The sequence below is a fragment of the Astyanax mexicanus genome, chromosome 22 (genome assembly GCF_023375975.1).
Source record: "Astyanax mexicanus isolate ESR-SI-001 chromosome 22, AstMex3_surface, whole genome shotgun sequence".
Taxonomy (NCBI): Eukaryota; Metazoa; Chordata; class Actinopteri; order Characiformes; family Acestrorhamphidae; genus Astyanax; species Astyanax mexicanus.
The window spans coordinates 23369077-23396731 of NC_064429.1; the positions used below are offsets into that span (position 1 = coordinate 23369077).

General features: G+C 37.4%; 1 protein-coding gene across 14 annotated transcripts in view; it reads right to left on the reverse strand.

Moving 5' to 3' along the window:
• kcnt1b (potassium sodium-activated channel subfamily T member 1b) overlaps positions 1–27655 on the reverse strand; it is a 144770-nt gene that overhangs the window by 80684 nt on the left and 36431 nt on the right. Inside the window, exon 1 of one of the 14 annotated variants that reach the window (XM_049470790.1) lies at positions 18850–19765. The exons of 12 other annotated variants lie outside the window; for them this stretch is intronic. In XM_049470790.1, coding sequence (XP_049326747.1) covers positions 18850–18962 — 113 coding nt within the window. In that variant the 5' untranslated portion in view covers positions 18963–19765. Of the gene's footprint in view, positions 1–18849; positions 19766–27655 lie in introns of those variants that run through there. One more of the 14 variants, XM_049470793.1, reaches the window with a different exon arrangement.

The window sequence follows — 27655 nt, forward strand, 5'->3', positions numbered from 1 at the left end:
TGTGATGTATAAACAGATGTAGCTCCTAGATGATGATGACAGGATGTTGGAAACTACTTAACTGTGTGAAACCAAATGTACAGTATACAATGTTACGAAAACATCAACCTTAACCCCGACTTTCAGGTGTGAAAACACCTTTATGCATAAAAAGTTTCCTTTAAAACAGCACTAGGTAGGATTTCCTTGATTCTTGATCTTTTTAAAGAAGTAAAATTACAGCTTGAAACTCACTGCAGCGCTCCATAGAGGTGTAATAGGAGGAATAGCGGTGCTCTGTAAGTTTTCCGAGGCGGCCGCAACCAACGCTCGCGAGAACTGCGACCTGCTTTCCGACCTTTAGTTCTAACAGTTCTACAAGGACTACTGGTTCATTCTTTACAAACTAACATACAGACACTCTGGCAGAAGCTGGAAAGAGACCGAATATGTCTGTAAAAGCCAGAAAACGAGAAAGAGAAACTAATCCGCCTGAAATATTTAAAGTTATACAGCTCTGGAAAAAATTAAGGGACCACTTCAGTTTCTGAATCAGTTTCTCTGATTTTGCTATTTATAGGCAGATTTTGAGTAAAATGAACATTGTTGTTTTATTCCATAAACTACGGACAAGTGAACCGTGCCCTGGCTCACCCTTTTCAAGTGGCACGGCACAGATTGCCTAGAGTAAGTACACCCTTAGTAATGCTAAAGAAGAGCCATTTTGTATGAAAGAGGTGAATGAGAAGTATCTTTAAATCAACTTGAAATACAAATGAGCACATTCTACAAAATCATCTCTACCCTAAAATCTTGAAGTTCTGAAATGGTAACTTTTTATAAGTAGGAAAGAAGCAGAATGAGAAACTAAAATGAGAAAAAAGGGACTCCTCAAAGTCCAAAATACCTCATCTGTGAAACATGGTGGTGTGAGCAGTCACCTACATCATTAACAATGCTGCAGCTACTGGCAGAGGCAGAATGAACCACACAGTGTGCAGAAATCTCTGAACCGCTTGGAACTCAGGGGACTGCCCTTCACCTTGTCACATAACACAATAATCTAAAACATAAAGCAGGGACAAAACGTGGAATAACCTTGAGAAGCAGAGTTAATCAATCAGTGTGAACTCTGCTGAATGAGCATTTCAAGTGCTGAAGACTAAAGACACAGCAAAAGGCAAACTAACAGCAGATCTGCAACTGTATTTGTGCTCACGATTTTTGTTCTGTTACTTGCCCTGCATTGTGTCTGAAACCACATTCACTTGTACTTTTGGCACTTTTTGAAAAAGGCAAAATCATTCCTCAAAGGTCCATTAAGATAACCTTACAACCATTGGCATAACAAACAGGACAGACATAAAAAAACAAAGAGTGGTAGCACTCTACAGTTCTGAGGTCTTTTAATAAACAACGGTAATGGAACTGTGGTATAATCACAATAATACACTGTATTATTCCTTAATTAATAATAATAACAATAATAATAATAATAATAATAATAATACTAAAATAAAAATGGTAAAAATAAAAATGGTGTTTGGTGTTCAGACGCTTTGGGTTGAATCGATTTATTGAGTGAATCAATGATTCAAAACATTGTTTATCACGTGCTTTCACATGCTGACTTCGTATCTACACAGCTGCGGAGTTACTGAAAATTGAGAAATAACACACTAAATGAGTCACAGAAGAAACTTTGAAGGAGAGATTATTATTGTTTTCCACAGTTAATCACGGATCCTCACCGGAGAGCGATGATGCTGCAGTTTTTACAAAAGGTGGGATTTATTTCTAGCTAAATATATGCTTTATCTCACCGGGTGTTTTTGTCGAAAGCGCTGGAACTTTTTTCAGTACGAGCTCAGTCCTGAATGTTTAGAAAATATGCGCGGGTTGGTCTGTGGGAAGCACCAATAACCAAGGTAAGATGGATAAACACTATAGAAATGAGTAGCGTTTTTTGATATTTTCGATTAAAAACATAAAATGTCACAGTATGTAAAATTGCGATTACTTCAATTTGAAAATCGCATTAAATTTGCAAACTGTAATTCGAATTAAATAATTTAATCATGAAAATCGGCAAGCACTAGCCGTCGGGGTTGTTTTAATCTCGCTGTGCACACTCTCCACATTTGGTAGGTGTATGCGCGTTTCATGTAAAGTATCGAAAACAGGCACCAAATGTCTTTAGATCCTGTCAGTATTAGATAATACCGAGACATTTTGGTCTGTGCCTTTTTGGTATCGAATTTCGATACCCAGTCCTAGGCCCTCCCACTGAGCAGTTCAGTGGCCCCAGGTACGGTTAACCAACCATGCTGAGAAAGCACTTGTAAGAGCTCCTTGATGAATCATGTCAGTGTAGAAAAGTCGTTATTAATATTGTTTATATGTATTATTTATATATTTGTAAGAAGACACTTACTGTCCAGGTAAATGGCTTTACATAAAATCAGATTTCTTTGCAGAAGGTCTGATTCTTGACCTTATGGCTGGCTTTTCTCCAAAAGTCCCCCCTTCCTGTCAGCAAAATACCAAAAACAGCTGATACTGCAGTTTTAATTAAGGAGAATAAGGATTTAATCAGATTTAGTTTAACACTTCAGTGTTTGAAATGTCACCAAATGTTGTAGGATGATGCTCGGGTAGTTAGCATGGGTTCACTCAAGGACAGAACCAAAATCATCTCTATTAGATATAATACAGAGAAAAGTGGCTTCAGTTTCACTGAGGAGCAGAGATACACTCCCTAACGGTCAGAGAAATACCCAGAGCACTAAACCACTGCAGCGCTGTAATCCACTGTTTGCTAATCTCCCACATCAGTAAATGTCATGTTTAGTCTGTTATATCTTATTTAATGATAATGGTGCAGATCAGAGGACAGGCAGGCAGGGACGTGAGATCTATTAAGAACACCAGACTGGCAGAACTAGGACAGAAACCATGTCCTGTTTATGCTTATCTAAGTTAGGAAAACAGATCCTGGAACGGTGTTTCTCACTCTCGGGCCAGAGGGACCCCCGCACCGCGCAGTTTTCTGTTTGTTTTCCCTGCTCTAACACATCTGATTCAACACAAAAAAGGCCTCGCTAATTAGCCGATGTGTTGAATCAGGTGGGTTGGAGAGTGGAAAACACAAAACTCTGTGTGGGGGTCCACCAGGACCACGACTGAGATCCTTTCCTACATAAGCAGCCCCAAGATGCTGCAAGAACACCAGCCTGGATCTTCAGCATTTACTCTTCCTGCTCTGGTGCAGTACACACAGGGACCTGAACTTATAACAATGGCTGTGGAAAAAATAAAGGCTAGAGGGACAGAAGCTGCAGACAAAAAGGGGAGAATTAGAGGGTAAAGTAAAAAAGCAGAACAGAAAAAAGCTGTACAAAAAAAGTAGAGGAAAAGAGGCTGAGGTAAACACAATAAAAATCTGAGGAAAAGAGGTTAAGAAAAAGAAGCTAAAGGTACAAAAGTTAAAGGTAACGATAAGAGGAAAAAGGCTGGAAGGAAAGATGATAAAAAAGAGGGGTTGAAGTGGAACGGACTAGAAAAAAATAGGCTGAAGAAGCAGCTAAGAAAAGCTGTAGAAAAGAGGCTGAAAGAAAAGCTGAACGAAAGAATCGGAAGGGAAAAAAGTTGTGGAATAGAGGCCAAGAGAAAGAGACTAAGAGGTAAAGTACAAGGCTGAAGAATGCTGACTAAGGTAAGCAGACTAAACAGACTCAAAGAAGGGAAAGAAGCTAAAGTAAAAACTAAGTTAAAAAGACAGAGCAATTGGCTAAAAGGATGAAAGGCTAAAAGAAAGTGGCTAAAAGGAAACAGGGAAAGAAAAAGAGGCTGAAGTGCAAAAGAAAGAATAGAGGCTGAGAAATAAATAGGCTGAGGAAAAGCGGTCGAGAAAGAGGCTGAGGAAGATAGGCTGAGAAAGAAAGGCTAAGGGATGAGTATAAAAGGACAGAGGCTAGAAAAAAATGGCTGAAGAAAAAGAGGCTTAGAAAATCATACTATAGAAAAAAAGATAAAAATGAAAGTGTCTCAGAAAAAGAATCTGAGGAAGAGAGGCCAAAGAAAAGAAGATAAATGAGAACAGGCAGATAAAAAAGTAAAAGGAGTTTGAGATTGAAAGCAAAATGTCAGAGAAATAAAGGCTGAGAAAAAGTGGCTGAGGAAGAGAGACTAAGAGAAAGAGGCAGATGAAAAATCGCTGACAGACAGGCTCTGATGAGTCTATCTGAAAAAAACTGAAGGAAAAGTGGACAATGAAAAGAGGCTAATTGAAATATCCTGTGTAAAAACTAAAGGAAAGGAGGATGAGAACAAGAGGCTAATTTATTTAGTCACTTTAGGCACTTCACAAAACTTGCTAGCCACATTAGCATTGTAGCTTCAGCATGTAGTAAACTGTGCAGCCATTCCAACATACATTTTAAAACAAGTATCACGCCTGGCGCTGTTAGCGCTCCTGTCACTCACCAAGCCTCGCTGGGTATTGTAGTTTCTCCCACACTCAGCTCTACCTGCGATCTACAGTCAACGGACTACATTGCCCATAATGCACCTCACTCTGACAGCGCACACACTCCTGATCACATGACACCACACTTGACACAACCAGGAACTAATCACATTGATTACTAGCACTATTTAAGCAGCTCATTTCTCTCTCTGCCTTTGCTGAGTATTGACGGATTATCCTCATATAAAGTGTTTTCGCTGATCGTAGTTTCCTTTTTGTATTTTTCATCTGTTTTTGTTTATGACCTTGATTTTTGCCTGCCCTTTGTTTTGTGACTGTTTGCCTGTTATGACCCTTTTCTGCCTGACCTCTCCTTTGTCTAACGCTCTGGTTAATAAAGCTAGAACTTCTGTTTCATATTATTGTGTTGAACTTGTTTCTGGTATAGCCATGAACACAGTCATCAGAAGTGACCTACTGACAGTGTATTAATAGACCATATTTTAAAAATATATTGGGTTAACAGTGATCTAACAGTGAACCACAATATGACCACCAAAAGGCACAGCATGTGCATATGGCTGTTATTCACTCCAATTAGGCTAAAAGTAATTTAAAGGCTACAAATGACAGTAAAACAAGCTCCTAACTCTGAATATAAGATGAATTTGTTCAGAACAGCACACAACTAATTAGTCAGGAGAGTATGGTGCCATATGTGATGGCCATATGTGTGTTTAAGGATGGGAGCCAAAACAAAACAAAACAAAAAAAAAACAAGCAAGGCCATGTAAGCCTGGCCTTGTCTTTGTTCATCTTCTTAACTACAAAGGTTCTCAGTTAAAGTCAGTGTCACTAAGAGTGAGTGGAAATTTATGAGAATTCTGGAGTTTATAGAAGGCAAACAAAAACATGTCACATTTATAGCATACATACATTTTTTGTCATACTTTGTGAATAGGTCATGGAAAGGAATTAACTCATACTAGACAAAATTGATGCATTCATCATAAGAGTATCAGGTTATTTATGACTTAGATTGGTTTGTTTGAATTATTTTGTTCCACAACTTTTCCCAAACAAGATTTATACAGTACTGAACTTCAAAACTTCAAAACTTTTCTTGGTCTTCGAGACTTTAACTTCATATTCACTATTCTTGTTTGGTGACTTGTCTTATTACCTTACAAACTAAGGAAACAGCTACTTGAAAACACTTTCCAATCTTCTTACAGCTTTTTCCTGCTTTAAGGGCATCCATTATTTTAGGGGTTAGAGTGCTGGGCAGCTGCTGATTGTTGGGACAAGGTCTGAAGACTTTTTATAAAGCTTTGACTGTGAGTCTTAACTATGTTATTAAGGTCTGAGACCATGGTAAAAGTCATCTAACAGTTCAAATCTCCCAAGGCGCCCAAACTTTTTACTCTAAAATTGTTCAAAAGAAAAAGAATGCACCATTTTTTCTTAAAATGTAAAAAAAATGCTTCATATTTATGCCTTTTGAAGGCTTTTTACAGTAACAGATACAAGGGCTGCCAAATGTTTGCATGCCACTGTTATATAGATCTGCTCTGAAATGAAAAATTCCTACCAAAATGTTTTTTACAAACCAATCTATCAAATTACCAAACATACATATTCAATCAGGCCTCCGCTTTTACTCAAAACATATGCATGAAACCAAACTACAGCTATTATTTTGAATTTGGTGTGTTAAGAACTGATTTAAATGAAAATACAACTATCCTGAAACAGCTATAGAGAAGGAAAGGAAAGAATAAGAAAGTCATTTGCATTAGAATGATATATAGCATGAATTAAACCACTGAAGGGATAAAAGAAAAAAAACAGCAACATTGTAAGTGGAGTCTGTCTGTAGTGTTTTTCTTTCCTCTCTTTCGATGATCCTCAGACAGAACAGACTTGCACTCCTCCCAAACTGTGCCCTGCATCTCTCTCTCACTGAATGCACTCTCCCACTGTCAGAGGCATTAAAAAAACACTCTGAGAGTTCACAAAAACAATGTAGCACACCTGCCAATTCAGATAAGGCTATAGACCAGACTCTGTACAACATACACTGCTGGCCTCTAATGTGCAGATAGAGTAATACGAGGTGTTCAGGCTTGTAAGAAAGTAATATACCGTTTTATATACTGAAAAACAACAGTTCTCTGAAGTAATGATATAAAGAACCACACATGCCTCCTTCTGTAATGACTAATGTGATGCCTTGGAAACACAGTTAGCATGTCCAGTTAGCCACTAGCCATCTCCATTAACACCAGCAGTCTGTTAGCCTAGCTAGCATTGGACCGACAGCTGTATTCTGGTGTTGAAAAGGTATTAACTACAGACTGGAGTTAACTATAGTCATAATCCACATTTATGACTATATGTCACATTTATGATTTATGTCTGTCGGAAATACAGTTAGCATTGCTAGTTAGCTGTTAGCCATCTCCATTAATATCTGCAGTCTGTTAGCCTAGCTAGCATCGAGCCGTCAGCTGCATTCCGGCATTCTGAATGTAATAAGTAATCTCAAGTGAACTACAGCCATAATCCACATCGAATATCAAACAACAGATCCTACCCACTTTAATCAGCACTATAAAATCAATCTGTTATTCAAAAAAACAGTGATTCATTCAGCTAGGATTAGCCATATTGCAGATAATCCACTTTCCGCTACGTGTCATTAAAAAAGTCATCAGATCAGCTTTTTAACTTACATTTGTAACCCAAGAACAATAAAGAAAATAAATTTTATTTTATTTTGACTTTACTAAGTACACTTTCAAATATGGTAAAATATCTAAATTCTCTTACTAATTGCATCTAATTTTAGGCGTTTTAAGTAGGGCTGGTATAGATTATAACTGCTGTGCAACACGTTTCAACTATTATTATAAAAATGTCTTTAAGACATATTTGTGTAGCCACTGGCATGTGTGGCCTTTTCCTAAAAAATCTTTGTTATTTAAGTGAACAAAGTGCATCAAACTATATAAAATTGGTCTGGGGTTTTGCAGGATAATCTATAAGATATCAGGCTATTTGATGTTCGGTTTGAAGACGTTAAAAAACTTGCACTTTTACTTTATTTTTATTTATTTATTTTCTTGAGAAGATAGATGAAGCTTAAATTTAAGATCAGGCAAGCACTTTAAACACAAACACATTTTCCATATATTACCTTTCTCCTAGAATTGTGCTTCAAATAAAGAACTTTATGCTAATAATCAGATTGTTAGTTAATTATTCAAGTCATATTGCCTAGATGGACAGTGCTAAAAAATAGTCAACCTGTAAAACTGCAGTGTTAAAGGCAATGCAGTCGAAAATTTGTGTGCACCTAACATTTGTGCTGGTGCACCTAAGAAAAAAAGTTAGGCACACTGGTGCAACCAGTGCAAAAAGTTAGTCTAGAGCCCTGATCTAATTTGTGTCAAAGCCTTTTCTAGGTCTTGTCTATTTTTATTTCTATCTATCTTTCTGTCTGTCATTAACAGTGCAGGCTTGTGAGGTTATCTCAGTGTAACGAAGCAAGTGCATAGTCATAGAGTATAGTCATGAGGTAGGCAGGTAGACAGGCTAGCATGGCACCCAGAAACTTATTTTGGTGCCAAATTAAGAAAGAGTTTTACAGATATGTGGCCTTAATACTCAATAGGAAAGGTTCAATTTTTTCTTTTTTTTAAATCATGGTTTATTTAAGATTTACTGATTTCTATCAGTGTATAAAGAGTATTTAAGAAATAGGACAAAAACTGTTTATTCAAACAAATGTATTTCCCCCCAACAAATGCACACAGACCAACTTGCGAGCAGCAGTGATTTGGGGTTGATTTCATGGAAACAATTCACTTTGGTCTGTCTAAGTCCCAGCAGAAATGATCTAAAGTGGGTTTAGAACCCATTGAAATAAATGGAAAAATTGAGGTTGACACTGATTCATTTGCATGTAATCTGCCGTAAACGGCATCATGATTGGGGCTTCTGAGCCCCAAAGTTTCTGAGCATCAGTCTCACTAGAACAACTTTCTGTCCTGTTTTCTACTTCACCACACTGACTCCTGAGAAGATGTGACAGGACGCTCTGAAGTACATCCCTGATAAGCACAGCCTGTCAAGGAGAGTGGGCGATAGTGGCTCTGTAAGCAAGTCAGTCTAAATCAATCAGCTGACCTTATCAAGAACTGGAAGGAACTTTAAAGGAACTTTGAGTAAAGCTGAAGTAGCCCATCAACACCAGCTTATGAGAACTTTTCCAGAACTCACAGTAATAACAGACAACAGGACTTAGAGTGTGCTATTAATGGGCAGTACATGCTACTGAATTGTAGCATAAATATAAAACTATATAAAAACTTATATCGAACAATGACTAATTCATTTAAAGTGACATTCCTCTAATGTTAGGGTTTTTCAGCAGCAGCAGCAATCATACGCTCTTCACAAACTGTCTGTATTCCAGCTGAAAGATACAAGCTGTGCAGGGCTAGGATAGTATCATTTGCTGAGCTAAATTATCCTTTGCATTTGTTTGTTTACCAAAGGACTGGCAGCATTTCACTTTGTGCATTTCAATAACATGTCATTTGAATAGCGCTGCTGAGGTAAATTCAGTACAAGAATAGCACTACCGAGGTAAATTTATGGTTAGAATAGCACAGCTGAGATAAATATATAATCTAAACACTTGAATGTATGACTTAACGTACACTGCTAAGGGGAAATTTGTGACTGGAGTAGCACTGCTAAAGTAAATTCTTGATTATAATATCATTACTGAGGTAACTTCAGGACTGAAATGGCATTAGGAATGATAATGTTTTCATGGTTAGCTGCTATAGAGAGTCGTATTCTATTGAAAATTCTTCTCTCGACAGGGACCAGTTTTTTGGGCAAGAATATAAAGAACCTGTACATTTTGTGAAGGTTCCTGAAATTTCTTGAAGCTTCTTCTCATAAACATCCTATTTATCGTAAAATGTTACGTTTTAAAGGTAAAAGTGAAAGTTACTTTAGGGAACCAAGGAAAAGAACTTTAGGGAACCAATGAAAAGTACTGTACTTTAGGAAAGCAAAAGCAGTTCTTCTATGGCATTGCTCCAAAATACACCCTTATTCAGTGTGAAAAGTAATCCCAAAAGTACGCTTGACTTAATAGGCTGGAAATGTTTTCCAGTCACACGGCATCTTCTCTACTCCTGCAGGATGCCTGACGTTTTCCCTGAAGAGTGCCTGAGGCAACTGTCCTACCGCGGGAGGTGTTTCGTAACCTGCTGGACAACACTTCCATAACAAGCCTGCTTTCTGCACTGAAATGAAACCAGCCAGTATGGTTTCAGGTACATCTCGCTGTAGAAAACAAACCAGGCTCTCACTTCCATCCTCACATTAATGCTGCACACCACAAAACTTTTCCCTAGGACATCTGCTCTGCACCAGACTCTTACAAATAAGGCATTCGTTAAGAGTCCGAAAAGTTGTTTTGTTTTTCTGTCCGCTTCCCTAAGAGAACACGATGTCCCTGGTTTAGAAAACCCAGGGTGAATAAATACAAACTGTCTCCGTAATTTAGTGCTGCAACATACAGTAGCTGTTCCAATCGATGGCAGGAGATAGTATGATCAATTATCTCACGCCTCTCGAGCCCTAGAGGCTGTTACATGCTCATCGTGTTTCAGCCACACTGGTACTGAGTACCAACAAAACCCTGCAAAACTGCCACGACATCCGCTGTTCTGGTCGCGGTTCGTGTTAAAGTTCAATGCTTACACAACTTTGGAAATGTAATGTCCTGTCTCACTTGAACACAGGTTCAACTGTGCTAAAGGCGAGAATGACTTGTCCAATCAGTCAAATCAGTCAATCAATAATACCCCCCTGGATGATGTCCAACCATCTGCGTCTGATCGTTATCAGAGGCACTCAGTTCAATCAGCTCTACCTTCTGCCCCACCCCGAAACCCATACATCACCCTGTGCCCCTTCCACACTCCCAAACTACTTCTCTTATTTTTTTGCATCATTTTTCATATTTGAACTGAGCTTGGAGTTAACTAAAATTAAAGGGATTTTGTTAAACTTCAAACTGGATGGCAAGTTACACGCAGATTGGTTTATTTCACATTATGCCCAAAACACACCCATAATTAATTAAGAGAATTAGTGCGTTTCGAGCCGCACAAGGTGTACTTTTCCTGTAAAGTACAAGACACACTGTCACACCCTATACCAAGCTGCGTTGTGCACAGTTAATGGCAGGTCTAAAGATCGCTAAAACAGGCCCCTAGATCTAGAGTAGGGCTGTATGATATTATAAAAAAATGTACATTGCGATATTTTATTGTTCTGCAATAGATTTTTACCAAATTTTACCAGACATTATTGATTCTAATAATGCAAACTGTGTATCAATTGTTATTTAAACATAAGTGGAATTATGTTTAAATAATACTTATTATGGTATATACTGTCATGTAAATGGATTTGCTTGGTATTAGGCACCAAAACAAACAAAAAAATATTATAATAATTTGACACTGCACAAAAAACTGCATTTCCTGCGATGTAACTATTGCACATATATACACTGCAATATCCATCCTGAAACGATATATTACACAGCTCTAGTTTAGATCATCATAGCACAAAATAAAAAAATGTGAAGACCATGATTGGTCTTGTTTTGGAGACTTCTATTTTAATAATACTATAAAAGACTAATATAATAACAGTTATAAGACAAAAAGACTGGTCAACTCTACAGAGAAAAAAAAACAAAAAAAAAAAACAATACAAATACAGATACAAAACGATGTAAGATGATATATTTAGCTTGTTCCCTTGATTAATATCTTATATTTCATCAAACGCCTCATTTAAAAAACATTGTTATCTGATATCCATCTAGTGCCTTCTGAACTTCAGAAAAAGCCAGCCATCAAAACACTCTGAACACTTCTCAGTGAGATGCTCCAGGCTCCTCTTCAACCATCATTACACAACACAACACGGCACGGCTCGCTGGCTGTTCAAATATATTTAGCCCAGCAGATGACTCGAGTATCGGTGTGAGGACCGACAAATCAAAGCAAACTCACATTCCAGCACAATTTTAGCCATCACCTCAGTGAGCTGAAATCAGGACAAGATAAATAAACACACAGCTGAGAAAGTGGCGCTACTGATTACAAGTTAAAACCACGAAAGAGTCAAAAACAGGAATTGGCTGTAATCGAAAGGGTGAATAGAGTCACTATCATGGTTTTATTTTGAACACTGTAAACACACTGCTGTAAATATTACTGGGGTTTACTCAAAATGGGTTCTGTACAGTACCAAAAAAGAACTAAGAGTCTCGTAAAAATAGTGAAAAGTATTTTTTGAACTATTTCAAATTGCGGTATGTTCCTTGGAATGCGTTTACTGGCTATTTTAGTTTGTTTATGATGTATTAATAGTTAGTATGTGATTTTGTTTTGGGTAAAAAATGCTCAAGCAGTTTAACAAACATATTTGCAAACCTGTTTATTTATTTTTTTTACCTCAGAATGAAACACACTCACTTTCCTTTTACGAAAGACACATAGATTAAATGATTAGCTCTAGTTTGATTAGCTTGCTTACAGCACCACAATCGTTATAGAAGCTACAGAGCATAGCATAGCATAGCATAGCATATCCTTGTTTAACACTGTAACAAGTACACTGTAATTATTTTCTGACAAGAGTGAGTTGCTAACCTTGTGGTTGTTGTGAGCAAAGTGAAGACACTACATTTAGTTGGTAGGGTTAGCATTTAGGCTAGCACCCTCATAGCACCTGCTTGCTTTTCTGGCAACAAAATTTAGCCTTTTTAGCCTCACTTCTAGACTTTCACTATTAAGTTGGGTATATGCAGGTTAAAAGGGTGTGAATCTATTACATAAAAATCTTAACGGTATTTTGCGGACTATACAGTGCACCAGATTATAAAGATTATAAAGTTTCTGGTCTATTTTCATACATAAGGTACACCGGGTTATAAGGTGCATTTTAAGTGACGTTAGCCGCAGCAGCACTAGACACGGTAAGCAACAGCACTAGCCTCAGTAGCAGCAGCACTAGCCACAGTTAGCAGCAGCACTAGCCAGTTAGCAGCAGCGCTAGACACGGTTAGCAGCAGCACTAGCCACAGTTAGCAGCAGCGCTAGACACGGTTAGCAACAGCACTAGCCACAGTAGCAGCAGCACTAGCCACAGTTAGCAGCAGCGCTAGACACGGTTAGCAGCAGCACTAGCCGCAGTAGCAGCAGCACTAGCCGCAGTTAGCAGCAGCACTAGCTGCAGTTAGCAGCAGCGCTAGACACGGTTAGCAGCAGCACTAGCCACAGTTAGCAGCAGTGCTAGCAACACTTAGCACTAGTAAATTCTGCCTACTAGAATGGGTTTTAGCACGCCATATTTTGCCACTGCAGATAAATCACTTTTTACACTGTTATTCAGGCTCAAAATATAGCTCCACACCTCATTGGTAGAATCCGGAGAGCCCTGACACTTAAAATAAGGCATTAAGAACTTTAAAAGTGTGTAAGAAGTTTATTAAAAAACACTGTTTACAACCTATAGCATAACCTACATCTCTGGGTGCCGCCATCTTAAAGTTATAATCAGTACTACAAAATATGCCCCGTTTAAACCCATTCTAGCCTGTATGAACAAACTGCACAAAATTGCTGGATCTCGGAAAGCTGCGGGAGAACGGAGGTGGGCTATTCAAACTTAGTACTCTTTATCATGTTTTACTATACCAAAAGTCAATTTTACACCGGAGTTCTCCTTTAATAGCAAAGAATTGTGTGTTTGTGTTTCATATGGACACAGATCAGCAATAATTTTAGAATGTGTCACCACTAGTTCATTTAAATATTATCATAACATTTATAATTTATCATTTTGGCAGTGTCATAAGTTTGCAGCATATTTTTAAATGCTGTTATTTGTTTTAAATATTAATGTTTTTTATAAAACCAAACATGCAAGTACACACGCTTGGTAATAGTGAGGTCAACAGAAATGATAGATTGAAGTCATGTCAATCTATTGTAAGTCAATAAAGTAATTTTTGCAGCAGTCTAAGTTAAACCACATGAGTGGGTACTTAAAATGTAATTATTGTTTGTGATTCTATAATAAAGAGTCGATCATTATTTTCAATTCGAATCCAATACTTGGCTATCTATCTGTTTGTGATCAATATCAGCAGAAATTGTGAAATCAGATAGAGATAAGAAAAAAAAGATTTATATATGTCACACACATAGTAAAGTAGTCTATCTATCAGTAACCACTGGATAACACCAAATAATGTCAGTAAGGGTGGAATAAGTAGAGCATGTAGAGTGTTGCAGTAGTCTGAAAAGCTGTTTGTGAATATATCAGATAATATTCCACATTTCATTATATTACAAAAGCTTCTTTTTAAAGAAAGATAGAAGAGATCGGTATCAGCATCAAAACAGACTTGCCGGAATCAAAGCAAATTCGTATTCGCTCACAGTTTTATCTATTATTTTAGCTGTCAGCTGAGAGCTGAACTCAGGACGAGATCAGTAAGCACACAGCTGAACGAGCGCCGCTGTAATGATTCAGTGTTAGAAATCCACACCTCCACCAGGGAGAAAAACTGCAGAGTGAAAAACACAAGATCTGACTGGAGGCTGGTAGAGCATTCTCTTAGACCCAGTAATAATGACACATTTGCAGCTCTGGAAAAAATAAGAGACCACTTCAGTTTCTGAATCAGTTTCTCTGATTTTGCTATTTATAGGTATATGTTTGAGTAAAAATTAACATTGTTGTTTAATTCTAGAAACTACCGACAACATTTCTCCCAAATTCCAAATAAAAATATTGTCATTTAGAGCATTTATTTGCAGAAAATTAGAAATGGCTGAAATAACAAAAAAATATGCAGAGCTTTCAGACCTCAAATAATGCAAAGAAAACAAGTTCATATTCATAAAGTTTTAAGAGTTCAGAAATCAATATTTGGTGGAATAATCCTGGTTTTTAATCACAGTTTTCATGCATCTTGGCATGCTCTCCTCCACCAGTCTTACACACTGCTTTTGGATAACTTTATGCCGCTCTTGGTAGAAAATTCAAGCAGTTCAGCTTGTTTTGATGGCTTGTGATTATCCATCTTCCTCTTGTATATATTCCAGAGATTTTTTTAATTTCGTAAAATAAAAGAAACTCATCATTTCTTGTCCCTTATTTTTTCCAGAGACCGCATCAAAACTGTCTAATCTACTCAGTGTACCAGTAAAGCACACACTACTAGCATGCCAACACAACTTCATGTTCAGAATGACCCACCACCAAATAATAATACCTGCTTTGTGATTGTTCTATGAGGTCCTTATCAGAAACAAGTGGACTGCAGTCTGTACTTATAGAACTACAAAAGTGTTTATATGCTCAGTGGAGCTGACAAAAATGGACAATGGCTATGGAGGTTGTGCTAATATTACAGCTGATTATTATACATATACTATAAGTTGATTAATATGGATTGGATTATATATTGCAAATATAAGCTTCTCTTATAAGCGTATCTCTAGATGTTAATACTAACACCAAATTATTGCATCATTACATCAAATTATTGGTTTATTGGTTCCTGCTTCAGCCATAATAAGATACGTATTGGGAATCGATCGTTATCCTCCCTGAACTGGTATACTGGTTCAGATTAATCAACATGCACCAGAAGGCACAAGAATGCATATAGAGAATGATTTTTCTGTCAGACTGTCAGATTTATCACCCCCTCCTGAAGGGTTCAGATGCAGTCATATGTTCAGTGATCACAGCAGCACCCTGGCTGATATGTGAATATGAGATGAGGTGATATGAGATCTGAAGGCAATGCTGGTGGGCTGATGAAACAGAAAAAATCACAGAAATTCACAGAATTCGCTGACGGTGAGATCTTTGGCAGGCTAAGGCTGTAGTGTCCTTGTCTCTAGGGAAACGGCGTAATTGTGGGCAAGCTTCTTATTTGACTGCCAAATTCAGCAATCGCAACTCAGGCTGCTGCTGCAGCGTTTTGGGTTTTTGACAGCTCACGAATAAAACAAATCCCTGCTTAAATTTTTCACACTTAATCCCCCATCGCATACACCATCGCTCATCTTTTAAAGGAATAGCTCAGTGAAAATAATTAAATAAACATGATTTATCGCTTATCTCATGTGCACTAGATCATCCAAGGCATGCTTGATATGTTATGCATGTACTTTTTTTTAGTTTAGGCTAGGAGATGCTAGGCTAATGGTGCTAATGAACAAACACTGAACTTAGACGGTCATAAACAACATGCTGTAAAAAGTATCTCAGCCTGCTTAAAACATATCCAAACATCCATGAAAGTGTGGTTAAAAACATGTTAAAACTTAAAATAATCTAATAAGCAAGACTTCTTCACAGAGCTCAATGGTAGGACCATTCCATTCCAATCTGTTTAAGTTGTTTTAACCAATGTGGTTAAACATGTTTAACCACTTTTAGTTCCTATTTTGGCAAGTATAATCCAATTTAGCTTTGCATCTCCTGCATAATAATGATTTTACAAATATCCTTACAAAAATAGACTTGTTTATGTAGCCTTTCAATAGAACAATTCATTAACATTTTTACATGCATTTGTCGAGATGCTATTTGGTAACAGTCCAACTACAGTGCATGTTAGCAATCTTAGTCTTGCATGTACTGTTAAATAAGGTCTATCCAAGTCTGTTTTAATTGTTTAATTGTTTACATAGCTTTTAATTAATTAGCAATCAATTAAATTAGCATGTTGTCATGTATTTGTAGAGAGAAAGTTCAGTGTTTGTAAGCAGTGTTCACCTTGTATCTCCTGTTAAATAAAGTCTATCCTTTTTTTTTCTAAATTTGTTCACGTAGCTTTCTGACAGATTTTTGGCATGTTGTTTCTGGTGTGCATATACTGAGATGAGATTGGTCACAGTCCAAGTCCTGTGTTTGTTTTTTAGAAACTTTAGCCTAGTTTCTCTTGTTAAATAAGGTCTATCCAAGCTGTTTTATATATGGTTTAATAAAAATGTTTACATAATTTTCCAATAGATTTTTTGCTAAATAAATTATCATTTCTACATGTATTTTTTGAGATGCAATTTGCTAACAGTCCAACTACAGTGTTTGTTAGCAATCTTAGTCTAATATCGCCTGCTAAATAAGGTCTATCAAATCTGATTTTTAACCAATTAGCATTTTGTCATGTATTTGTAAAGAGGAAACTACCAATAGTCCAAGTTCAGTGTTTGTTTGCAGCATTCACCTTGTATCTCCTATTGAATAAAGTATGTCCAAGCTGTCTATCCTTTTTTCTTTAAATTTTCTTATGCAGCTTTCTGGCAGATTTTTGGCATGTACATTCAGGTGTGCATTTACTGAGATGAGATTGTCCTGTGTTTGTTAGCAACTTTAGCCTAGCTTCTCATATTAAATAAGGAATAATTCAAGCTGTTTTACTAAATAGGTTTTACTGAAATTGTTTACGTAGCTTTTCTTTAGATTTTTTAACCAAATAAACTATTGGTTTATCATGCATTTATAGAGATAAGATTTGTGACAGTCCAAGTTCAGGGTTTGTTAGCCTTGTTTATGGAGTATCTCCTGTTAAATAAAGTAAAAAAAAATGTTTACACAGTTTTCTGACAGATTCTTTTGGCATGTATTTTTAAGTGTGCATTTACAGAGATAAGAATTGCTGTGTTTGTTACCTAGAAACTTTAGCCTTTAGCTTATTTTGTTGTGAACTAAAGAAGTACATCACGTCAGATATCAAACATTCCTTGGCAGATCATCTGCATATGGGGTAGTATTCTGTAATAGATTATGTCAATTAGATTTAGAATTTGTTTTTGCCAAACTATTCCTTTAACTTTCATAATTAATTTGTAATGTTAAAAGGGTGTACAAAAATAGATATAATATTCATCCTATACAGCTCTGGAAAAAAATAAGAGACCTCTTCGGTTTCTGAAACAGTTTCTCTGATTTTGCCATTTATAGGTATAAGTTTGAGTAAATTTAACATTGTTTTTTTTTATTCTATAAACTACGGACAGCTTTTCTCCCAAATTCCAAATAAAAATATTGTCATTTAGTGCATTTATATGTAGAACATGAGAATTGGCTGAAATAACAAAAAAGATGCAGAGCTTTCAGACCTCAAATAAAGCAAAGAAAACAAGTTCATATTTATAAAGTTTTGAGAGTTCAGAAATCAATATTTGGTGGAATAATCCTGGTTTTTAATTACAGGTTTCATGCATCTTGACATGTCCTCCTCCACCAGTCCTACACACTGCTTTTGGATAACTTTATGCCATTCCTGGTGCACAAATTCAAGCATTCTTCCTCTTGTTTATATTCCAGTTTTTTTTATTTGGTAAAATCAAAGAAACATCATTTTTTAAAGTGGTCTCTTATTTATTTCCAGAGATGTATGTTTGATAATTATCTGTAATATGTTCTCTCCCTATAGTATCCCTATTTGTATAAATATACAAATCAGTCTATGTAAAGCCTAAATGACACTACATCTCTAGATTTAACATACGATTCTTATTGATCCCTGTAGAAATTCCTGTATTATTACTATATTCTCCCTAATCTAACCTGATAAAAATTGGTGCAATGCACTTCAGCTCTTCGGTGCACTACTGGAAAGCTAGCTGTATCTGCAGCAGCCCCCTGTTAAGTAATAAATGCTGCTTGCTGGTATGAACTGAACTAGAACAAGCAGTGCTGGTTTCAGTGCATTTCAGCAATCATACGGATCAGAGGACTGGAAACAGATGCCATAGAGCGCAATCCCAGAGCTGGAGGAACACCTACAGTGCAGAGAGATCAATCCAACTGGACACAGATGAAGCCCCTCAGAGCACATCCAGCACTGCAGGTGTCGTTTCAGCTCTGGGGGTCTGGCAGAGTATCGTGTTACACTGTATCCAGTCCAGTCTAGTCCAGTTCAGCACCAGCAGCACAGAATTGAGGCTAAAACGCTGCAAAAACTACTATCTTCAACCTGTGCAGCAGCTAAAATCGTCATGCATCATGCAGAGAAATGTGTCTCTGTCTCTGTGCATGTGTGCGCGCGCGTGCTCGTGGCTATACAACACTATAGTAAAGCTCGAGCTGCGCATCTCCGGAGCGATAAACGTGTTAGCAGCAGTAATATCGATCTCGTGATATCGTGGTATCGTGTTCCCACGCGTAATGAAGCATGCAGTACATCACTGTGTGTGTGAGAAAGTGAGTGCATGTGTGTGAGTGTGTGTGTGTGAGTGAGAGGCTGGCCGGTGGTTGTGCGGTACCTCTGGCCGCCGTCGCTGCAGATGGAGCCCATGAGTCGGTGCGGCGGCGCCGCTCTCAGGCTCCGCGCGTCCGGCTCCGGGTCGGCCGGAGACTCGCCGAGTCTGACCGCCATCAGTGCACCGCTTCACGGCTAAGGAGCAGGAGAGGAAGCCGCCGGCAGCCCGGCCATGGGGAGCCGCGAGAGAGCCCTGCCTGTAACTCACTGCCTCTCTCTCTCTCTATCACTCTATCACTCTCTCTATCGTTCACTCACTGACTCTTACCTCTCTCTCCTCCCTCCCTTTCTCCTCCTTCACTCCTGTTCTTTTACGCTCTTTCTCCTCTATTACTACCTAGCTTTTTCTCTATATTTCTTTCTGTCTCTCTCTATCTCCCTCCTTCTCTATACACCCAGTTCTGTATCTTCTTCCTCCTTTCTTTAGCTCCCTTTCTCTCCCTCTCTCTCATTCACTCTCTATCTCTATTCCTCCCCAGTGCATCTCCCCCTCCCCTTATCTACTTCACTCACTCTCCCTCCTTTTCTGATTCCCTTCTATCTCTACTCTCTTCACTTGCTCTTCCTCCTTTCTGGCTCCCCTCTCTTTCATTTTCTGTCTCTCTCTTTCTTCCTCCTGTACTCTCTCACTTTTCTTTTCTTTCACCTCTTTCTCTTTGTCTCCCTTTTCTCAGTTTTTGCTCGTCTCCTCTCTATTTCTGTCTGTCTGCCCGTATCTCTCCCTCCTTTTCAATACTTCGAGTTCTGTATCTTCTTCCTCCTCTCTTTAGCTTCCTTTATCTTCCTCTCTCCCTCTCTTTCATTCACTCTCTCTCTATTCCTCCCCAGTGCATCTCCCCCTCCCCTTACCTCCTTCATTCACTCTCCCTCCCTCCTTTTCTGACTCCCTTCTTTCAGTTTTTTATCTTTTTCCTCTCTACCTAATTTTCTTCGCTCTTGTTTACTCACACTGTCATTCTATCGCTTTCCCTCCCTATCTTTACTCTCTACACTTCACGCTTCCTCCTTTCTGCCTCTACTACTCTCTATCTCACACCAACACTTTCTCTCCCGTTTCTCAGTTTTTACTCCTGTATCACTCTATTTCAGTCTTTCTCTTTCTCTCCTTTTTTATACTTCCAGTTCTGTATCTTCTTCCTTTAGTTCCCTGTACTATACTCCCCTTCTCTCATTCACTCTCTTTCTATTCCTCCCCGGTACACCTCTCCCCTGTCTTACTCTTGTTTACTCACACTCTGTCATTCTATCTCTTTTCTGTCTCTCTCTATCCCTCCTGTATTATTTCTCTTAAATCTTTTCTTCTTCCTGCTATATTCTCTCCCTTCTTTTCTTTCTCTCTAGTACTCTCACACACGTTTTCCTTAGTACATCTCTCTCCCTTCTTTTGTCTCTCTCTTTCTTCTGTCACTACCCAACACTTTCTCTCCCTTTTCTCAGTTTTTACTCTATTTTTTCTCATTTTTTTCTCTATTTCTGTCTGTCGGTCTCTCCTTTCCTTTCTATACTTCCAGTTCTGTATCTCCTTCCTCCTCTTTTTTTTATCTCCCTCTATTCCTCCCTAGTGCATCTCCCCTGCCTTTCTGAATTTTACTCCCTTCCTTTATGACTCCCTCTCTCTTCTGTCTCTCTCCCTCCTTCACATATTTTACCCTCTTTCTCCCTCTAATGTATCTTCTTTTACTGTATCTCTCCCTCTACTGTCTCTCCCTTTTCTTTATGTCTCCCTTTTTCTCCCCTCTTTATCTCCCTTTCCCTCTCTCTCTTGCACTTTTTTTTACCTCTCTCTCTTCTTCAGTGCATCTCTCTCCCTTCCTTTCTTTACTTCACTCACTTTTTGTTTCTTTTTCCTCTGTCCCCTGTACTTTTTCTATTTATTTATCTATTGTTTTTCACCTTCCAGTACTCTTTCCCTCATTTTCTCTATCCTTCTCTCTCTACATCTAAAGTATTTCTCTGCTTCTTTCCATTTCTTCTGACCTGTCTCTCTTTCTCTGATTTTCTTGCTTCCACTCCATCTTCTTCTTCTTTTCACTTAGTCATAAACATTTCTTTTTCTATCCAGATCCATCCATCCATCCAGTCTCTGACCATGCCTTTCCCAATGTAGCCCATAGCTGAGTGGATGTACAGATTTGCACTAACAGCCCTTTTTCTTTAAGGCATAGCTACAGGGGAGGCACCACAGTTCTTTCTCTCTGAGACTTTCTCCTGTTCTACCCCTCTCTCTCTCTCTCTCTCTCTCTCTCTCTCTCTCTCCCCATCTTTTTCTCCCTTCTTCTGTCTCATCTTCTCTCTTTAGTAGTCTGTCCTCTGTTTTTTTCCTGCCCATACTTTCTCTCCTTTTCTCACTTCTATATTGTTTGATTTCTTTCTCTCCTTTTTCTATTGCACCTCTTACTCCACTTTCCTTTTTTTCTCGCACTATACCAACCTCTCTCTCTCCCGTCTGTAGTTGCTTTCTATCTCACTTGTCCACATGGTCTTTTCTCTCTCTCTCTCTCTCTCTCTCTCTCTCTCTCTCTCTCTCTCTCTCTCTCTGTCGTTCCTCATGAAGCTCACACCTGAGTGGATATACAGATCTACTAACAGCCTTTTCCCCAAAAGGAATAGCTATAGGGAAGTCAGCACAGTTTTTACTGTGTCTCTTTCTCTCTTACACAGTCTCTCTCTTGCTCTTTCTCTCTTTTAACTCATCTATCTGTTTTGATTTTAGATACTCCTATAGCTGATGCATATTCCATGAATAAATAATATAATATAATGCAACCTGCAGCCAGCAGCTGCTGCCCTTAAGTCTGTGCAGTCAACTGGATTTATTCCAACATAAAAAAATTGAACTGGAATGTACCATTACCAACTTAAAAAAAAGAAGATGGAATGGAGGGAATGGAGATTTGTTATGGTTCCCAACTCAGTCCTCCAATCTCAACCTCAGAGAAAAGGGAGAGGGAAATTAGAAAGACTGGGAGAGAAGAGAGAAAGCTAAATAAAATATTCCAGAGGAAACAATGCATTTCGTTTTAGTTTTAGGTTCATCAGACAGTAAAAAACAATTTTTAATTTCTGCAACACAGGGTTGTACACAGAACTACAATGTAACAAATTAATAATACAAGTTTATGCTTTTCAGTCTAGCCTGTTCTTAAATGCAAATATACCATGTTTTCTAAATCATCATCACCTGAATTTTAATTATGTTCACCTGTGTGAGTAAAAGGCGGTCTGTTTGTCATTTCTTTTTGACCAGTCATGTTTTAACCTTGTTTTTGCCTTAGCCAGTTTTGTTTAGTTTGCTTGTTGTGTTTTGTCTCAGTCTTTATGCTGTTTCCCACTAATCGTGTTTAGACTGTCCTGTTTTTTGGCCTGCTCAGTTTCGACTGCCGTTTATTGGAAAGCCCTTTTTTAAAATAAACGTTTGTGTGTTTCTAAACGTAAGTTTAAAAAAAGTAACTTATTATTACAAATTCAGTTTACTCAAACTTGTTTGCAACAAGCTCCCATACTCTCTGAGCAAAATAAGGGATTGTGTTTAGTAGTGAACTCCTAAAGAGAATTTTTTAAGAGTGTGGAGTGGATGAATACATGTAGCTTTACATAAATGTGGGCAGAGACCCCTAAAGAGCCAGTTGAGGGGGACAGTTATAACAACATTATAAAAATGGACCTACAGTTACAAATACACTGCATGACTGTAGATTAGAGCTTGGGACCTGCTTTATTGAAGAACATCCAGTTTGGTGGCTGCATACCGGACCAATTAAATTCAATGGCTTGGGCTTAAAAGAAATCAAATGGAAGCTAATGGGAGATCACAGATGACAAATATATGAGTGGGAGTTAGTATCACTCTGGATTAGAGCATTGGGACCTGATCTGGTGGAGTATATGCAGTTTGGTTGCTGTCTGGCAAAACTGAATGGGAGTGAATAGTAGAAATGAGGGATGAAAATAAAACAACAAATAAACAAGTGCAGATCAAAACAACAGTGAATCAGTGGGAGCTTCCATAAAATAGTAGTTTTGAAATGGAAGCATCCCATTTATCTACAAAAATTGGATGTTAGCGAAGTTAATGCAAAAACTATGCGTCCGATCAAAAAGCTGGAATGGTGTCAATATTATTTTTGTATTTTAGTAATAGTATTTTAGTTCTGGAGTGTATATTGTGAGTTTATCTCTCTGTGTGACTCCTAAATTATATCTACTTATCATTACCATCAGTGAAGATGGTTTGTCTCCAGTGTGGAAATGTTGCAAATACAGCATTCCCATAATGGTTGTTTAATGAGGTACACAGGGTGGATCCAGTCTTCACTGATAATGGTCTGGTAATGGACTGGTGATGATCTAATCTAATGCTTACACACAGCAGCACTGCTTCCTAGAATGAACATACACAGGTCTACAGTAAAGATCTGGATACTGTACACAGTGATTCAGATCTAAAGCGTCTACTGGTAAACAGTTAACATCCCAAACACCCCAACGATCACCTAGATGAGCATAATCATGTTCACTAATGACCTTTTCACCTAAAGGACACCTCATGTTATCAGACAACACAGCATTAATGTGTCTAAGTAACTTAATTCGTGTTTGGAGAAGAACAGCCTGGGGGGACCTTTAATCGAAAGGCATTTTTCGACCATTCAAGTTCTATTAATGCCTTGGACGGGTTGATTTTGTAGCAATTAGGAATTGCCATGACTGGCAACAACAGGAAACAGCGAGAGCAATAAGAAACACCTCGTAAACAAGTGATTTATGCATTTCTCATTTACAATTCTCTGTTAGACTAATCAGATGGTGCTCATTAGGCCTGGGTGAGTAATGAACCAACAACATTTTTAAACTAAATGAATGAAAATCACATACCTAAAAGATTTTATTGCTCAGTATTATTTAACTGTTTTATGTACTGTTTTGTGAGCTCTAAATTTTGCATTGCTAACATAAGATAAGAGCTAATGCTGTGTTCCATTCTAATTTGGATGTTGACATTTCTAAATTATTAATTTCGAAATTAAAACTAGACTTAAAAGCTGGATGAGCTTCACCAACTTCACCTTCATATTCCAAGCTGGTTGCACTGCACATCTCATTAAATCAGTCCCACACTAAGAACTATAAAACTTCTCCAACTTATTGGATGTAGTTAATAGCAGTGCTAACTGAAACATAAATAGTGAAACATAAATAGTTCCTGAAACATAAATAGTGAGATATATTTTGGTAGAATTCACTATTAGAAATAGTATTGAAACCTAAGAACACCTGGAAATAAAATAAAATAAACATGTAATAGCATATGTTCACTTTTCAGGAAAATATGTACGAGAGCACATTCAGTTTGGAACTCCATTCAGCAAATCTGTATCACAAAATACAAAAAGTGTTGAACAAACCAGAAAATACTTTATATTTTATATTCTTTAAAGTAGCACCTCTTTATTAGATAGAGACAGCTTTGCACAACTTGGCTGGATTTTCTCAGTCAGTTTTAAAGGGTAGAGTCAACTGGAATAGCTTTCAGTTAACAGCTGTGCTGAACCTGCTAAGAGTTAATTACTTTAATTTCTTGTCTCTTAATGTGTTTGAGAGCATCAGTTGTAAAGTTGTGAAGAGGTAGAGTTGGTATACAGTGAATAGCTCTATTTGAGTAATGTCTAATCCATATTCTGGCAAAAACTACTCAACTAAGTAAATAAAAAAATACTTCAGGAGTCCAGCAGTCTAAAGTGTTGCCACTTAAATCAGGAGATTGCTGGTTTAAATCTTGTTCATGTAGCTTTTCATCGGCTACTGGAGCCCTGAAAGAGCACAATTAGCCTTGCGCTCTCTGGGTGGGTGGATGGCACTCTCTCCCCACATCACTCCAGAGGGTGATGTCGATCAGCACAAGGCGTCTGTGAGCTGATGTATCAGAACTGATTCGCTGCGCTTTCCTCCGAGTGCACTGTGATGCTACTCAGCAATGCTGCATCAGCAGCAGTTTAAAAAGAGGCAGTGCCTGACTTAACTTTACATGTTGAGGAGGAGGCATGTGCTAGTCTTTACTCTCCTGGTGTTGGGGCATCTCTACTGGTAGGAGGAGTCCTAATGAGTGGGTTGGGTAATTGGCCGTGTAAATTGGGGAGAAAACGGGAAAAAAAAATATATATATATATATAAGTTCGGTCAATCTGAAAAATTTCAAAAACTTTGAAAGTATCCTTAAAGTGAGGACCGCCTCAGGACATAAAGAGCAGGAGTTCCCTCTGTTGCACAGGACAAGTTCATCAGAGTTTCCAGCGTCAGAAACCGCAAGTTAACAGCACCCCAGAAAAGATCCCACCTAAATGATTCACAAAGTATTTTGGTTTGTTAAACACTTTTAAGTTATTACATGATTCCTTATGTGTTCCTTCATCGTCTGGATGACAGTATTCATTTATAATGTAGAAAAAATATGTTCCCAGGTACAAAACACACCAAGCTCCTCATACACAGAATCCAGAGCAGGAATTAAACCTACAACCTTCCACTACAGCTGTGCGGCACATGCACCACCACTGTGTGCTGAGATGTGTGTAGAATGATGATTATTACTGAACAGTATGTGTGTTTATACTATTAGAACAATCTATATGACAGTATAATAATCCTGGGAGAATGTATTGCTTATTGTTTGTGTAAATGTTTGTATTTGTTTTGCTTTCTTGTGTTAAATGACGGCAGCTGTGCAGATATTATTGAATGTAATCCATAAAAGAGGCTCTTCAGATGTTTGAGCAGAAACTGAGAGGCTGCTGTGTGAATAAGCTGCAGCATCTCTGCCATCCTCCAGTCCCCTGAACACTGCTGTTACGTAACACTGATGAAGTGAAGTCAGGAGGCTGGTGGCTCTATTATAGACACCACACAGCGACACCTTGTGGAAAAGATGAGAATTTACACCCTCAGTTTCTTTTATATAAGGACCTGCTGTCGAAGAATCAGAGCCACAAGACACTGCACTTCACGTGTACAGTAGCTGCATTAGATACACTTGTGCTTTTTGTATTTTGTAGTCATATTTTATGTCATTAGTCCTGGAAAATATGACCAAAATTTTATATCACAATATGTTTATTAGTAGTACATTAATTATGTAGTATTTACTACATAATTCTGATATTAATATGAGCAATATAAATACATAGAAACAATGACAAAGAATGCCCACAATGAATGTCTGTAGCTATAAACTTTTGAAAATGAAATTATGAATTCATACAATGCACCATGTAATGAACTATAATCTGTGATAAATGCCATAAACAATATACATGGAAATATTTAAAAAATATTTTTTATTTAAATATTTTCTATACATACAGAATCAGTAAAACGTTTGGGCATATCTTCTCATTCTATTTTTATTTTTTTTTCCAACAGTGTAAATTATTACAGAAGTCATCCACACTATGAAGGAACACATAAGGAATCATGTAATAAATTTGTCATAACTGAGCACTTGAGCATACTTTAATTTTTTTTTCGAAATCATTCACATTGACTGACCATTTCTCAAAGTATTTTTTTTCTTTACTTAGTTGAGTAGCTCCTGCAATAATTCCAACAGAATTAACCTCACACACACACACACACACACACACACACAAAACCAAGGTGGCTGTGGAATGGATAAAGCAGGCTAATATTAATCTTTTGGAATTGCCCTTCTTGGAAGTGCTTGAAAGTCAGACTAATGCCAGGAAACCAACACATTTAATTAGGAGTGATCAAATATTTAAGCCAGAAATTTGCCAGAAGCTTGCTGATGGCTTCCAAAAGTATCTGATTAAGGTCCAAGTTAGAGATATTTGACCAAATTCTTTATAGACAGTATGTAATAAAATAAAATAAGAGATCACTTAAAAATGAAGAGTTTCATTGATTTCACCGAATTGAAAACCTCTGGAATATAATCAAGAGGAAGATGGATGATCACAAGCCATCAAACCAAGCTGAACTGCTTGAATTTTTGCATTAGGAGCCGCATAAAGTTATCCAAATTCAGTGTGTAAAACTGGTGGAGGAGAACATGCCAAGATGCACAAAAACTGTGATTAAAAACAGGGTTATTCCATCAAATATTGATTTCTGAACACTTGATTTCTTTGCATTATTTGCAAATAAATGCTCTAAATTACAATATATTTATTTGGAATTTGGGAGAAATGTTGTCTGTAGTTTTATAGAATAAAACAACAATGTTCATTTTACTCAAACATAAACCTATAGTAAAATCAGAGAAACTGATTCAGAAAATGAAGTGGTCTCCTAATTTTTTTCCAGAGCTGTACTTTAAACCCTGTATGTATAATTATGAGCCTGTGGTTGATTTGATTTAAGAAAGCCTTAAAATTTAATATTATGCTGTCGCACTCAAAAACAACAGTTAATAGAAATTAACATACATGATAACATTTATGATGAGAGGCCATACCTGACTTCAGTTGAATTTGAATAATTATGACGATTTGTTCATGTTTTTTGCCTTATATAATTACCTAGCAATTAGAAAATTTAAGCTTATATATATATATATATATATATATATATATATATATATATATATATATATATATATGGATTTGTGGAATAATGAGACGGACAGCACATATGTATTTAAATTTAAACTAAGCTTGTATATTCTATTTAATATTTTATTTTACTTATTTCAAAAAATCGATGTATAAATGACTGATGGGTCTTTGACTGATGATTCAACTAGTCGACTTTCAGGAAACAGTCCTGTAAAATGTATATGATGGGTGTAAAGAAAC